This window comes from Zootoca vivipara, chromosome 17 (assembly GCF_963506605.1).
Source record: "Zootoca vivipara chromosome 17, rZooViv1.1, whole genome shotgun sequence".
Lineage (NCBI taxonomy): Eukaryota > Metazoa > Chordata > Lepidosauria > Squamata > Lacertidae > Zootoca > Zootoca vivipara.
Window position 1 is genome coordinate 34,558,876 of NC_083292.1, and position 16,358 is coordinate 34,575,233.

The following is a 16,358-nucleotide window of genomic DNA, read 5'->3' on the forward strand; positions in this document are numbered from 1 at the left end:
GTCTCTTATTTGTCTTGCCACATCCTTTTGAGTGCCTTCCACAATATTCTCCTGGGATATGACTTCATCTTTGACTCAGGCTTCGTCTGCCATCCTCTTTCATCCACCCTGTTCTCTCCCCCCCCCCTCTCCAAAAAACAACCACCACCACCTTAGTGCTGAGTTGTCTGGGTAGACTTAAGAACATGGGTAGGCAAACTAAGACCCGGGGGCCGGATCCAGCCCAATTACCGTCTAAATCCAACCCGTGGACGGTCCGGGAATCAGCGTGTTTTTACATGAGTAGAATGTGCGCTTTTATTTAAAATGCATCTCTGGGTTATTTGTGGGGCATAGGAATTCGTTCACCCCCCCCCCCAAAAAAATAGTCTAGCCACCCACAAGGTCAGAGGGACAGTGAAAAAGTTTGCTGCCCCCTGCTTAAGAACATAACATAAGAACATCAGAAGAGGCCTACTAGATCTTGCCAACTAGTCCAGCATCCTGTTCTCACAGTGGCCAACCAGATGCCTCTAGCATAGCTGTCAAGTTTTCCCTTTTCTCGCGAGGAAGCCTATTCAGCATAAGGGAATTTCCCTTAAAAAGGGGGAGAACTTGACAGATATGGCCTATAGGAAACCATCAAGCAGCAATGAAGCTGAAATATACTCAGAGTCAAAAGTGAATTTCATGCTCTTTATTCAGCCCGTAGTCATCAAGGAGAAGAAGAGAAGAATGCCCTTTTCCCAAAACCATCTGCTTATATACATTATTTACACAATGGGCTTTGAGTGATTGGCTACTTCAGGGCTACACCTGTGGGCCAATCAGTTTGTGGATTGACTTCTGCCAGCAGCCTGATTGGCTGCTCCTGCAGGCCAATCAGGTTGCGGATTCACTTCCACCTGGAGTTGGATTGGGTGGCTCCTGCGGACCAATCAGACTGCTGATTCTGGATCCTATTGTTCTATGATTCAGCTCAGTACATAACAGAAGCCCTCTGGTTTGCCTGGATTGGGGGTGATTTGCATGCATCATTGCTGCACTGCACCGATTCTTGATTCTTGCCTCCGGTTGCACGTATCATTGGCATGCAGCCCCCAAAGGATTACTCACAGGGCACTGTGTCTCCCTTTGGCCGAAAACAGCGCCCTATCCCCAGTTTAAAGGCACAAGAACATGGGAGAACCAACAGCAGAACGCAGCGCCCTCTTCTTCCAGCCCTGTCCTTCCTAAAACGCCACGCTCCAAATCTCCAATGTTTTAAGAAAGAGAGAGAGGATAGACACCCTGCGGGGCTCACAGATGCTCCTAAACTCCACGCGGCAACTTCTCTGATCCTGTGCTTGTTGCATTTAACTTGGCAAGAAGAGGGGAGTGGGAATCCACTCTGCGCATGCTCTGTGGCTCTCCTGGATTGCTTCCCCGTACATCCCGGGGGCTCAGCCAAAACTGGCATGAAAAGTCCCTAATTCTAGCCCTCCCTAGAACAGCCAGGGAGCTTCCTCAAAATCTGTTCCCCTGCTAGAGATCTTAGGCTGCTTGTGCCATCCTGGAGGGGATCCCGTCTGGATCATGAAACGGGATAGTGTGTCCCAGAAAACAGCGCCAAGATGGATTCTTGGATGCCCTGCTGTGACTTCTGCCTGGTGGAGCCAATCCCCAGTCTTTGCTACATCTCGTCTGCGTGCATTTGCTTTGTAGGGTCTTTCTCTGGCTTGGGCTTCCTGGCATTAGCTTCCTTGACCTCGCTCGGTGACCCTGGATCAGACGTGTTGGCAATCATGGTCTCCCTGATGGTGTCAGGGTTACCGGCGGCTGCTGGGTCCCAGTCGCTGGCGCCGGGGTCCTCTTCCATTTGAACCCGGGGCGATTCTGGGCTGCGGGTGGTGGGAGACTCGTCCGGATCAGAAAAGCTGCCCTTGGTCAAGATGTGTCGGGAAATCACTAAAGGAGATGAAAAAAAAGTGTGTTAGGAGTCTAAACCACTGAGCCTCTTGGGCTTGCCAATTGGGCTTGTCGGTGGTTTGAATCCCCGCAACGGAGTGAGCTTCTGTTGCTCTGTCCCAGCTCCTGCCAACCTAGCAATCCTAAAACAGTAGATAAATAGGTACCACTGTGGTGGGAAGGTAAAAGGTGTTTCCGTGCACTCTGGCTTCTGTCACGGTGTCCCGTTGCACCAGAAGCAGTTTAGTCATGCCGGCCACATGACCTGGAAAGCTGTCTGCGGGCAAACTCTGGCTCCCTTGGCCTGAAAGTGAGATGAGCGCCGCAACCCCATAGTCGCCTTTGACTGGACTTAACTGCCCAGGGGTCCTTTACCTTTTTACCCTATCTTATCAGAGACACCATAGAATCATAGATTGCCTAGGTAGAAGAAGTGATTGACATTTTCCAACACTACACCATTGAGTTGGATTACTCCCGCCCGGGAACCAATGTCCCCACTGTGGAGGGACGTGCGGGTCCAGAATTGGCCTCCACAGTCACTTACGAACTCATTGTTAAAACCGTGTTTATGGAAGACAATCTAACTCGGCTACGAGTGATCGCCAAAGAAGAAGAAGAATCATAGAATTGTGGAGTTGGAAGGGACCCCGATGATCATCTCTGTCCTCTCTTCACACACACACACACACACACACACACACACACACACACACACACACACATATACACGTTCTTCCTCTCTCTGACACCCCCATCCCACTTTGCCCCCTTCCCAATGGTTACCTCCAGACGGCTTGTAGTCAGCCCGGCTAACCTGGGTCCCCCCAAGGAAGGAGCTGCAGTTGGGCAGGATGAGAAGCCCAAGGGAGAAGATGAGGATCTGGAAGCAGAAGGAGAGAAGGTCAATTTAAGCGCTGAAGAAGCCACATGGGTGTAAAAGCAGGGATACATAGCCTTTGGCCTTCTAGGTGGCTGTTATTGGACTACAGCTCCCATCATGCCTCACCACTGCCCATGCTGGGAGCTGTTGCTGCTGGGAGATGGAGTGCATCTGGAGGGTAAACTGAGCGATCGTCACCATCAAATTCATTCATAACGATTACTTGCTTCCCTCGCCAAAGTGACCCGAAGCAACTCCAGGACACAACATAAACATTAAAACCAATTTACAATAAAGACCCGTCTATAAGTGTAACTGTAACTATAACTGTCCCATCACCTCCTGGCAAATAGAAGGGGAAGAAATGGAGGCAGTGAGAGATTTTACTTTCTTGGGTTCCATGATCACTGCAGATAGGGAAAGCAGTCACGAAATTAAAAGACGCCTGCTTCTTGGGAGAAAAGCAATGACAAATCTAGGCAGCATCTTAAAAAGCAGAGACATCACCTTGCCGACAAAGGTCCGTATAGTTAAAGCTATGGTTTTCCCAGTAGTGATGTATGGAAGTGAGAGCTGGACCATAAAGAAGGCTGATCGTCGAAGAATTGATGCTTTTGAATTATGGTGCTGGAGGAGACTCTTGAGAGTCCCATGGACTGCAAGAAGATCAAACCTATCTATTCTTAAGGAAATCAGCCCTGAGTGCTCACTGGAAGGACAGATCCTGAAGCTGAGGCTCCACCACTCTGGCCACCTCATGAGAAGAGAAGACTCCCTGGAAAAGACCCTGATGTTGGGAAAGATTGAGGGCACAAGGAGAAGGGGATGACAGAGGACAAGATGGTTGGACAGTGTTCTCGAGGCTACCAACATGAGTTTGACCAAACTGTGGGAGGCAGTGGAAGACAGGAGTGCCTGTCATGCTCTGGTCCATGGGGGTAACGAAGAGTCGGACACGAATAAACAACTAAACAACAACAGCATACGTGTAAATACAAGACAGGCCTTGGGGATCCTGTCTCGACAAAGCCACATTCAAACCGAACCACGCCTTTATAAAGCCACCTTGAGCAGTCATGGCTTCCCCCAAAGGATTCTGGGAGCTGTCATTTCGTTAAGGGGGCTAAGAGCGGTTAAGGAGACACCCCACCTCCATTCCCCTCCCAGAGCAACAATTCTTAGAGTTCCCTGGGGAGAAGAGGGGTTGGTTCCCCCCCTTTTTAAACCACTCCAGGGAGGGGGAACACTGAAAAGGGCCTCCCACCCCTGTATTCTCTCTCTCCCCCAGAATTTTTGACACCCCCTCCAAGATTCATCACTCCAAATCTGCACATCCACTGCAGTTCTCTTTTGAAAAATGATTTTGCCGCTGTTGAGTTTTATCGCCACTCATGACCACCCCCACTTTGCTCTCTCTCTCGCCCCCCCCCCATTTACCACGAGGCAAGTGCTGGTCTGGGCTGCCTTTGTGGACGTCTGTTTAATGAGTCCTTGTAGCTTCTGAAGCTGACCCAGCAGGGACCTGTAAGAAGAAATGTGTTTGAGTTCCCCATGTCCAGATCTGGAGCCGGAATGTTTGCCACATGCTGTGTGTGAAATCATTGCAGAATAGACAGGTCTATTGTCTATTGCTGCTGGCTAAATGGAACCTTCCCATCCAGAGGCAGTCAACCCTTTTTTTCCCCCAGCAGCGTTTTTGCTACTCTTGAACTCTGACAATGCCTCTTACTACTTACTTGCCTGGAGGAAAGAGCTGTGTGTGACTAACCTTTACATTTCTCCACCTACTTTTGCCTCTGGCGCCCCAAAAACTGGCATGTGGCCCCTGGAAGGTTGTGCATAAGGAAATGTGGCCCTTGGCTTGTGAGAAGGGTTCACAAACTCAGATATAAAATGCCAATGATGCTTTGCGCCTTTTATAAACAGAAATGCATTTACTGGTCTTCTGCCAATTGACTTTCGAGTGCAACTTTCCCAATGGACACTATCCTCTTGCCCGCTGGTGGCAAAAGGAAGGACCTTGCTTTCAGCAGGGCAGTGACAGACTTACATGTTGTGGGTCTCTAGTTCCTGTACTTTCTTCCGCAGTTCCTGGTTCTGCACGGAACAAGCTGCCACCCTACCGAAGAAGGAACAAGGGGGAAAGCGGTTACATTTCCTCATCTATACATTTGTATTTTATCATATTTTTGTAAAACACACACAACCAAACAGCTCTCACGCACTGGGAAACTGTGCCACGGATTGCAAAGAGAGGTGAGTTGGTGATGTCACGGATGCTAGCCAATAGGCACCTTTCATGGTGGAGAAGATTCTCCCAACGTCGTTGAACCTCACCTCCCACAAGTCTCAGCAAAACATAGCCAATGGCCAGGGATAATGGGAGCTGGAGTCCAGCAACCTCCGGAGAACCACAAGTCCCATTATCCCTGACCTAGACACATGTCCCAGCCTATCAGGGATCATGTTAAATGCATTTGCAGAGATGTAAAGATGGGATGGAGAGGATGAAGGATTTGATGCCCTTCCATGTCACCCAAAATTAGCTGCCTAAGGCCATGGCCTCACTCTGCCTCAAGGTAGTGCCGGCTGTCTTTATAGGCACATGTTGTGCTAGTACCAGCATATGGGTTTTTGTTAACCCGGCTGGAGAACCACATTGCAGACTTTAGAGAAATTTATTTTTATTAAAGATTTCTTGGTTTACAAAAGTATGTGCAATGTCTCTCTTTTCAAGTTACATTTTCTACAGATCAGTTCATTTGCTGAGACATTAGTGTTACGTTAGGAAGAAAAGGGGGGGAAGAGGTGGAGGGGGGAAATGGTGAGTGGGGTGGGGTTGGGTGGCAATGCTTCTATTCTACTTAGTGTATGTGTGGGGTTTTGTGTCAGCGTCACTTGTGTGGGTTCTCTTTACTACAGTGGTACCTCCGATTACAAACACCTTGGATTACAAACACTTCGGGTTACAGACTCTGCTAACCCAGAAGTAGTAGTAGTAGTAGTAGTAATAATAATAATAATAATAATAATAATAATTGTTATTTATTTATTCCCCGCCCTCCCCGGTGAGAACAGGGCTCAGGGCGGCTGACATCAATAAAATTACAATAAAACGTAAAAGAAAGAAAAACAATTGATTAAAATGCAGATTAAAATACAATTTAGATTTTTTTTCTTTTAAATGCAACCTCATTTTAAAATGGCCCAAATCAAAACCATAAGGGAGGAAAAACATAGGGGTCAGACTGGGTCCAGCCCAAAGGCCAGGCGGAACAGCTCTGTCTTGCAGGCCCTGCGGAAAGATGTCAAATCCTGCAGGGTCCTGGTCTCCTGTGAGAGAGCATTCCACCAAGTCGGGGCCAATACTGAAAAGGCCCTGGGCCCTCGTTGAGACCAATCTAGCCACCTTATGGCTCGAGATCTCCAAAATGTTGTTATTTGTGGACCTTAAGGTCCTCCGCGGGGCATACCAGGAGAGGCGGTCTGATAGGTACGAGGGTCCCAAGCCGCATAGGGCTTTTTAAAGGTCAAAACCAGCACCTTAAATCTGATCCTGTACTCTACCGGGAGCCAGTGCAGCTGGTAAAGCACTGGATGAATGCGATCCCACGGCAGGGACCCCGTAAGGAGCCTCGCCGCGGCATTCTGCACCCGCTGGAGTTTCTGGGTCAGCTTCAGGGGCAGCCCTGCGTAAAGCGAGTTTAAACCGGTTTAAAAACTTTACTTCAGGATGAGAACAGAAAAGCTAAAGTGGTACCTCAGGCTAAGAGCGATTTCAGGTTAAGAACGGACCTCCGGAACGAATTAAGTTCGTAACCAGAGGTACCACTGTATTCACTTGTATTCCTTTGGTGGTGAGAGAGGTTGGGGGTGGCTGTCTTTGATTGGCTGTGGTGAACTTTGTTTTCGTGTGCGAATTTCCTGAGTGGCTGGGAGTACAGGAAGGGGAATCTGGGATGCAAAATGGACATGGATCCCCAAGCCACAGACCCTGCTCTCACCGGCTCTCCAGCCCATCAATATATTCTTTCTTGCGTCGTCGGCTGTCCTGCGCCGACTGCTTGTTCCGGATTTTCCTCCGCACTTTTTTCAGGATCCGTTCCTCCGCCTGTTGAAGAAGGTGAGGGGCAAGAGAACCTTTTAGGTGCTCACAGAGCTTTGGCGCGAGCTTGAAGGTCACAGAATATAGTTCAGAAATCCCCAAACTATTTGCTGAGGAAAATATGCTTTTGAATTATATACCCAATACGTGGAACCTAACAAAGGGACAATATGAATGGACTCTCCGCACCCATACTGCAGCCAAAAGGACAGGTATTGATGAACTGGGAAAATAAATCTGCAGCTCCCTTCAACGATTGGATAGAATAGGCATCCCCAAACTGCGGCCCTCCAGATGTTTTGGCCTACAGCTCCCATGATCCCTAGCCAACAGGACCAGTGGTCAGGCATGATGGGAATTGTAGTCCAAAACATCTGGAGGGCCGAAGTTTGGGGATGCCTGGGATAGAAGGTATGTACATACTCACAGCACATGAACATATTTCATATACACATAGACAAATGTAATGATGTTTGGAATCCATTTCTATAAACATTGTATTAGGGTTGGATCTACACACAGGAAAACCCCCATTATAAATAAGTCAGAAACTAAATTGTTATAACAAAAGAAAAAAACACTATGGAAAACCGCAAATGTTTTTTACTCTCCAGCGCCACCTGGTGTTGCATTTTTATAATGCATTCCAAACGCTGGTTTTTTTTTTTTTTTACTAATGTAGCTGAGTCCTAGGTTAAATGTAAGGTAACTACAATAACAATCTAGTAATATCAATAAGTTCTGTTTTTGTTTTGTATAGGTGTTATCTCTCTCTTTTTCCTTTTCCTTCCCCCTCCCCTTTTCATGTCTTATTTTACACTTACAATTGTATACACATTACTTTTGATCTTTCAGTAATCTATCTATATGTCCCTGAACTACACCTGAAAGTCATTGCTGGGCAAACATGAGTTAAGTGGGGTGACTGGGTGAGCCAGTGTGTCATGGCGGTTAGAATGTCAGACTTGGACCGGGGAGAGACCAGGGTTCAAATCCCCACTCGGCCATGAACCTGGCTGGGTGTGACCTTGGGCCCAGCTACCGCCCATTGGCCTAACATACCTCTCAGGTTTGTTGTGGAAATTTAATGAGGAGGGGGGAGAACCAGGTACACACCGCCACCGAGCTCCTTGGAGGAAAATGACGGGATATAAATGCAACAAATAAATAAAATTTGGGGTAGAACTTTGCACGATTCTTAGTGCACCTTTGAGCTCAGATTTTGTGGTTTTCACATTTTAGACACTTGTCAGGGAGGAGGATGGGGACAAGACTCCCATTGCTTGGCTCCGCCTCTCATTGATTCTAGCCCTGCCTCCCGGGAGTCTCCATGCCTTCCACTCCCCAGTCCCAATGGGTGACAGTGCCTGGTGGCTAAAGAAATCTTAATGTAGCATTAAAAAGAGATAAAAGCCACATGCACTTATTATTATTTTTTAAAAAAATAAAAAATAACCCAATGAAAGCTACCACACTGGATGAAATCCGTGCACATCACGACTGGTTTCCATTCCTTCTGGGATGGGGGAAATGTCTCTGCTGGCTTCTCCAGCCACGTACCTTGGTGAGGGGGAGGTCAGAGCACAACAAGACCCCTTCCTCGCTCAGGAGCCGCTTCTCCTCCTCTGTCAAGTAGAGGCCCTGGAGCCGCAGTGACTCGAAAGGATCCTGCCCCGCCGCAGAGGAAGAGAGTGTTAGCTGCCTTGTGGCCACCACTTTGCAAATCACCCTCTCTTGGGGAGATACTTCTTTGGGGACCTGCTTCGTTTCACAAATGGGGCCCTATTGCCTCATCAGCCAGGATTCTCGTCTGCTGTCTGGATTGGCCGGAAAAGAGGGCCCCTAAGCATGTGCAGAGTGTGCCATGATGGCATTTTGGGTGTCAATGTGGAAACAGCACAGGACTCATCAACAGGCCTTGCGTGATTTAGGAGTTATGAATAGGGGTCAGGCTCCATTCTGCTATCCCTGCTAAACTGGTGGTGGTGGTTAGAGGGAGGTAGCGGGCTATGTGCTAGCGCCCCCCTGTGGCAAAAGGAAGGAGCCAACTAGCCGAATATGGAAGCTGAATAAGAGCTGTCATGTAACAGTCCCCGAGCCCTATAAAAACTTCTAGTATGCTCATGGCTCTCAACAATGCTTGTGCTGTCATACATCCACTCTTGTCCCTTGATATGACATCATCTGTGTGCGACAGCTGGCATTTTGCAGAGTCTAGTAGAGTCTAGCAGTGAGTCAGAGGCTGCAGAGTTGCCAGCTAAGGAGCCATGGCAGATATCTGACTCCAAACCTGATGTTGGAGACCTGAGCCCCATTAAGCCCATGGCTGCCAGATCAAGGCCCTCTGGACCAGATCCCATGGGCCCCAGGACCCGTGTGGTCACATCCAGGACCCTTGCAGGTGATTCCCCCTAGGCCTGAGGAACCGTCTGCCTCCCAATCAACCTCATAGGTCTGGGTGAGAGCCCAGAAGATGTGCCAGTCTGGAGGAATATGGTACCTCTCACAAAGGGAGAAAGGTACTCAAAAGGCCTCAGGCCACCTCTTTCCTTTGTGAGAGCCAAGTGGCTCACTCAGAGCTGTCTGCGGTGCTGAAAGCCATGTGGGTACAGCCTAGGAGAGGTGGATGGGAGGAAGTGGCTCAAAAGGCCTCTGTCTACTTCTAGCCTTTGTGGGAGCCAAGTATGTCTCTTGGAGCTGTCTGTGGTGCTGAAACACCTAACCTGCATTTTTTTTCCACATGCGCCTCTGGAAGGCCAGGCCAGACCAGAGCTCCATCCACACTATACATGCAAAGCTGTACAGTTGAAACTCGGAAAATTAGAATATCGTCAAAAAGTGCATTTATTTCAGTAAAGCAATTTAAAAGGTGAAACCAATATATGAGATAGATGCATGATATGCAAAGCAAGATATGTCAAGCCTTTATTTGTTGTAATTGTAATTATTTGTCTTTAGGTGGGTGAATTATAAATGGAATGTAATTAATGAAATGTAATAGCGATGTTTATTTTTGTATTATTGCAACTATTTGTTTTATTACTGTGGAATTTCCAAAAGAAAGCATTTGTAAAAAAATAAAATAAAAAAATAATAAGTTGCATTACTGAAATAAATGCACTTTTTGACGATATTCTAATTTTCCGAGTTTCACCTGTATCATCCCACTTTAAACAATCACGGTTTCCCCCAAAGAATATTGGGAAGTGTAGTTTGTTAAGGGTGATGAGAGTTGTTAGGAGACTCCTATTCCCTCCAGTGTGGTTTAACAATCAGGGAATTGTAGATGTGAGGAGCCTCTTAACAACTCACAGCACCCTTAACAAACTACACTTCCCAATGTTCTTTGGGGGAAAAGCACGACTGTTTAAAGTGGGATGAAACAGCTTTGCACGCATAGTGCAAATTGGGCCCTGGACAGGACACCCCAGAAGATCAGTTCCGCTATTACTTACCTGGGGCATAGGAATGTCTTCCACGTTGGATCTGGTAACATTCTCCAAGAGCTCGAGTGACACTTCGCTCATAACACAGGCCTCAGGGAGTGTTGCTGGAGGTGTCCAGTTTTCTGGTGGGGAGGAACGAAAGAGGCCCGGGGCCAGTCAGAAAGGGGACAAGTTTGGCAGACGGACCTAGTCTAAATACCTCTAACGCTTTGCCCCAAACAGGGCTGCCTTTAGGTATTTTCTAAATGTCAGGTAGTTGTTTATCACCTCTGATGGGAGGGTGTTCCACAGGGCGGGTGCCACTACTGAGAAGGCCCTCTGCCTGGTTCCCTGTAGCTTTGCTTCTCGCAATGAGGGAACCACCAGAAGGCCCTCAGCACTGGACCTCAGTGTCCGGGCAGAACGATGGGGGTGGAGACGCTCCTTCAGGTATACTGGACTGAGGCCGTTTAGGGCTTTAAAGGTCAGCACCAACACTTTGAATTGTGCTCGGAAACGTACTGGGAGCCAATGCAGGTCTTTCAAGACCGGTGTTATGTGGTCTTGTCAGCTGTTCCCAGTCACCAGTCTAGCTGCTGCATTCTGGATTAATTGTAGTTTCCGGGTCGCCTGCAAAGGTAGCCCCACATAGAGCGCATTGCAGTAGTCCAAGCGGGAGATAACCAGAGCATGCACCACTCTGGTGAGACAGTTCGCGGGCAGGTAGGGTCTCAGCCTGCGTACCAGATGGAGCTGATAGACAGCTGCCCTGGACACAGAATTGACCTGCACCTCCATGGACAGCTGTGAGTCCAAAATGACTCCCAGGCTGCGCACCTGGTCTTTCAGGGGCACAGTTACCCTATTCAGGACCAGGGAGTCCTTCACACCTGCCCGCCTCCTTGTCCCCCACAAACAGTACTTCTGTCTTGTCAGGATTCACTCTCATAATACTCATTCCGTCTTTATAAGAAATCAATCTTTCAGTGTGGCAGCACCAGCACTTTGCCTGGTGCCTTCTTTGCTGTACTCTTTTCAGTGCCTGCTAAAAACATTGTTCAGGCCAGCCTTTCTGGACATGCAGAACACTGACATGTGTTTTCACCTGGTTTTTTAGCTTATTGTTGATTTTAATTATGTTAAATTGTTTTAAATCGGTTTTCTTGAGTACTAATTTCATTGTTTAATTATTTTGCGAACCCCTTTGAGGTTTCCCTTTCACAGTCGAGCGGTATATCATTTTTTAATGAAATAAATAAATCGGGACCTGAGCCCATCAAAAACTCTCCCCAGTTGTAATTCCTGGCAACTGGCAGAGGTGGAACATAGCCACCGAAGAGCAGAGGTGGAACACAGCCACCGTGGCTAGCAGCCATTGATATAGCTTCATCCTCCTTGAATTTCTTGAATACAGCAGTGTGGTGTAGCGGTTAGAGCGTCAGACTAGGACCCGGGAGACCAGGGTTCGAATCACGACCTGTCCATGAAGCTCACCGGCTGTGATCTTGGGCCAGTTGCCACTTCTCAGCCTAACCTACCCCGCAGGGTTGCTATGGGCATTAAATGAGGAAGAGGAGGAGAGCCAATGAACGCCATCTTTAGCTCCTTGGGGAAAGGGCGGGGAAAGAATGTAACGCAATGCAGTAAATGATAGAATCCTGCACACTTACCTAAGGGGTTGGAGAAGACAGGATCAGGCCCGGTCGCCTCCTCCACCATACCCATGTCACAAATAACCTCATAGATGACGGTGGCCGATAAGTCCGGGGGGCCGAGCTCACTCTGCACAGGGGGGTCCGCGTGGGGATCGTCTGAGATCCCGCTGTCACTCTCTGGCGAGGCGACAGGGCTCCTCGATTCGTAGATGTCGTTTGGGTTAATCAGGAATTGCAAAAGATCTTCTGTGTCGCTGCTACTCGGACGACCCTGCAGCACGAAAGGGGTTGGGTTGCTAGTACCTGCTTTGGAGTGCTTGTGTGTATCTGTCTCCCTTGGGGGTGTCAGGAGGGATGTTTGAACGAGAAATTTCAACCAGGGGTGGGGAGCTCTATCCTCCCCATTCCCCCCCCCCACACACCTGAGAAAGCTCAGTCAGTAGAACTGCCCCACATTGGGCATAGGATTCCTGCATTGCAGGGGTTGGCAACCCTTGCTGTCCCTTCCAATTCTATGATTCCCATCGGCCAACTCCTGACAGATGATTGAGGCCACCCAGCTGTCTGTCGCCTGGCCTGTCCATCACAGCTCTGAAGTTGGAACATAAGCAGAGCCTGTTGGATCAGGGCAAAGGGGCCCATCGAGTCCAGCACCACTGTTCTCACAGTGGCCAACCCAATGGTAAACCACAAGCAGGATTCGAACCCAAGATCCCTCTCCCCTCCTGCGGCTTCCAGCAACTGGTATTCAGAAGCACTGCGGCCTCCAACTGTGGTTGGTAGCCATCAGTAGCCCTATCTCCCATGAAGGTTAGAATTTTTCTAGGTTTTAGTTAAATTTTTTATTTATACTTTTCAAGTTGATACATTTCACTAATTTTACCATCATTTTGACATTTCAAAACTTGACTTCCTTCCCCCTCTTTCTGTGGTCCCTTAAATTTATTACATCTTCTGCATATCCAAATTAACTTAAATTTGCTCATTTATTCATCTTCTTTAAATATGCACTCTTATGAAACTGCAGGTTTATTACAATAGCCCTGACAATGTTTTTATCTGTTTACAATTTATCTGTAACTATTCAATAAACCATCTCTCTCTCTCTATATATATAGTTAAATATATATAGTTATATACATATATTATATATATAGCTATATATATATTAATATACCGTATATAGTAATATATAGGTGTGTGTATATATATATATATATATATATATATATATATATATATATATGTATGTATGTATATGTTGTTGTTTAGTCGTTTAGTGACCCCATGGACATAGTATATAGTTATACTATGTAATATATAATTATACATATATATATATATATATATATATATATATATATATATACTATGTATATATAATATGTATAGTTATATACATATAGTATATATATATATAGAGAGAGAGAGTGTTATATATAGTTATATATCTAGTTATATATGTGGTTATATTGATTTCTTATTCTTCCGTTAAGTTTCACCATTTCTGCATATTCTGTAAGCTGGTATCTGTTCTTCCTCTGCTGGGACTTCTGCTTCTTTCCATTTTTAGAAAAATGGCCATGAAGGTTAGAATTATAGGGGATGCGGGTGGCGCTGTGGTCTAAACCACAGAGCCTAGGGCTTGCCGATCAGAAGGTCGACGGTTCGAATCCCCGCGATGGGGTGAGCTCCCGTTGCTCAGTCCCTGCTCCTGCCAACCTAGCAGTTCGAAAGCACATCAAAGTGCGAGTAGATAAATAGGTGCTGCTCTGGCGGGAAGGTAAATGGCGTTTCCGTGCGCTGCTCTGGTTCGCCAGAAGCGGCTTTGGCCACATGACCCGGAAACGCTGGCTCCCACAGCCAGTAAAGTGAGATGAGCACAACAACCCCAGAGTCGTCCGCGGCTGGACTTAAGGGGTCTTTTGCCTTTACCTTTTTAGAGCTGGCAGTGACCCCCTGGGGGCCCCCAAGGGCCATCTAGTCCAGCCCCTGCAATACAGGGGTTCCCTGTCCCCTTTACAAACAGACAAATAAAACATTTTTATCCATGTAGTTTGCCCTGACTCACCAGCATTCCACCGGCTGCCCAGGCCTCGTAAACTTTTTCTGAAACTCGCCCATAGGCGTGGTCTTGAAGTGAGAAGCTGGGTTTGGACATTGCTGCAGAGAAGGCGCCGCTGGGCACCAACCCTTCCTGCCCTTCGAAGAGGAGGACATCTGGGAGAGTAGGGTTGTTGGATTCCATGGCCTGAGATGAGCAGACAGCATGTTAGTGGCTGAGAAATCTGCAAAGTCCCTGGTTCAAATCCTGACCTTGTTTGGTAGCCTTAGGCAAGCTACCCTCTCTAGGTAGCAGTGCATCATCAGTACAGCGCAGCGCATCATCAGAGATCTACAACCTCTCCTAGACAATGTTCTCTTTCTCAAGCTCTGGGAGGAAGACCTTTCATTGCCTACAGACAGCCACTCAATCTTAAACAACTCCTCACCCGCAATAAAATCACCACCAGACTTAACATGGACACTGGTACCAGAGCCTGCAATAAACCCAGATGCCAACTTTGCTGCCACATACACCCGGACAACACCATCACTGGCCCCAACAACATCCAACATACCATCTCAGGACTATTTAATTGCTCATCTTCTAACATTGTGTATGCCATCAAATGCCAACAGTGCCCTTCAGCTCTCTATATTGGACAAACAGGCCAAACCCTACGCCAAAGGATAAATGGACATAAATCTGACATCAGGAATCACAAGACAGAGAAACCAGTAGGAGAACACTTCAATCTCCCAGGACATTCTATACAACATCTCAAAGTAGCTGTCTTATTACAGAAAAATTTCAGAAACAGACTGGAAAGAGAAGTTGCTGAATTGCAACTCATTACCAAGCTTAAAACCATGGAGAGACCTGGTCTGAATAAAGACATCGGATTCTTATCTCATTATACATGATAAAGCTTTCTTTAGCCATTTCACCCCTTGCTTTTTCCTGCAAGACCAATTGCAGTCGTTAACAGTCATCAACAGGTTTACCACTCCTATCAGCCAATCACCCATTTCCACCACCCTTCTGAGTAATACCCCTCCCCACCCTCTGTCTATATATAAGGGTCTGGTGACTTCTGTTTCAGTGTATCTGAAGAAGTGTGCATGCACACGAAAGCTCATACCTATGACAAACTTAGTTGGTCTCTAAGGTGCTACTGGAAGGAAAGGTGCTACTGGAAGGAATTTCTTATTTTATTTTTTGTTTTGACTATGTCAGGCCAACACGGCTACCTACCTGTAACTACCCTCTCTAGGGTTTCAGTCAGAAAGCAGGGGGGCACTGAGGTTGGTGGGACAGTCTCTGCCCTGACAGACCAGCTTGCACAGCCATGAGCTTTAAGCCTACAAAAAGTTCGCTTAACCACTGGTTTGTTCGCCTTGAAAAGCATGACTGTCCGGTGGAATTTTCTGCAGTGGATTAGCCTGTGCTGAAATTTAAGCTGCGTTATCAATTGATCTCCTGCTCGGGAGTCCTCGCCTCTTCCCCCCCCCCAACCTCTTACCTTGCTCCTGCCTGCTTCAAATATCTCTCTGTGTGCCCCGCTGCCTGTAACCGACCTGCAGACTTGCAGCCAGCCTGCCTCAAGCAAGGTAGTATTTCTTCCGCCTTCTTCTTCTTCCGTACAGGATCCTGGCATCCTGGAACTGCCTTGCCAAGGCCCACCCCCAGGCCTTAAACCAATTAAAAGGGGTCAGGTACACAAATTCACCTGTTCAGGAAGAGCTCAATTGGAGGAGGAGAACTCTTCACCGTGTGGCCCGGAGTGTGTGCCTTTTAAAAGAAAAGAAAACAAGGCGAAATCCTGATCACATTTATTCAGGTTGTGCTCATTGAAAGCACTCCTCGTAATAACACTGGGAACTGTAGTATGCTAAGGTTGCTGGAAATTGCAGTTCTGTGAGGGATTAACTACAGAAGCCGTGTGTTTGAAATGTAATTAAAATGACAAATCCCCTTGAATTTGGTAGTGTTTGCTTCTGAGTAAATAAGGTTGCCAGAAATCTGGGACTGCAGCCCATTCATTTCTATTCAGGGCAGACCTCTTGAAATCAATGGTCCTAAGTTAGGCTTGCCAGGAGCCACATAATATCCCTTCCTGCGCTGCTAAGAAATCAATATTTTAGTGTGGCAGCACCTGCACTTTGAAACTCCCTGCATTTTATTATTTATTCATTTACCACCCTTTATCCGTAGCTCTCAGGATCACAACATAAAACCGCAATATTAAAAAAAAACAGGAAATACATAACAAAAATAAGAACAAAACTGAACAAATAATCCCAGCTCCCAAAGCACATTG

General features: G+C 47.1%; 1 protein-coding gene across 2 annotated transcripts; it reads right to left on the reverse strand.

Annotated features, from left to right (window-relative positions):
• Positions 1 to 363: 363 nt before the first annotated feature.
• Positions 364 to 15,783, reverse strand: CREB3L4 (cAMP responsive element binding protein 3 like 4). 2 transcript variants are annotated; one of them, XM_035099385.2, is made up of 10 exons: positions 15,561 to 15,783; positions 14,066 to 14,245; positions 12,010 to 12,265; positions 10,370 to 10,482; positions 8,475 to 8,582; positions 6,814 to 6,920; positions 4,860 to 4,928; positions 4,247 to 4,331; positions 2,713 to 2,809; positions 364 to 1,926 (listed from the first exon to the last, which is right to left on the reverse strand). In XM_035099385.2, exons 1-10 carry the CDS (start codon positions 15,693 to 15,695, stop codon positions 1,652 to 1,654), a joined length of 1,425 nt encoding a protein of 474 aa, XP_034955276.2. In that variant the 5' UTR covers positions 15,696 to 15,783; the 3' UTR covers positions 364 to 1,651. The 2 variants fall into 2 exon arrangements, with proteins under 2 accessions (XP_034955276.2, XP_060125426.1); XM_060269443.1 differs by having other exon boundaries at positions 15,616 to 15,664.
• Between the last annotated feature and the right edge of the window lie 575 nt (positions 15,784 to 16,358).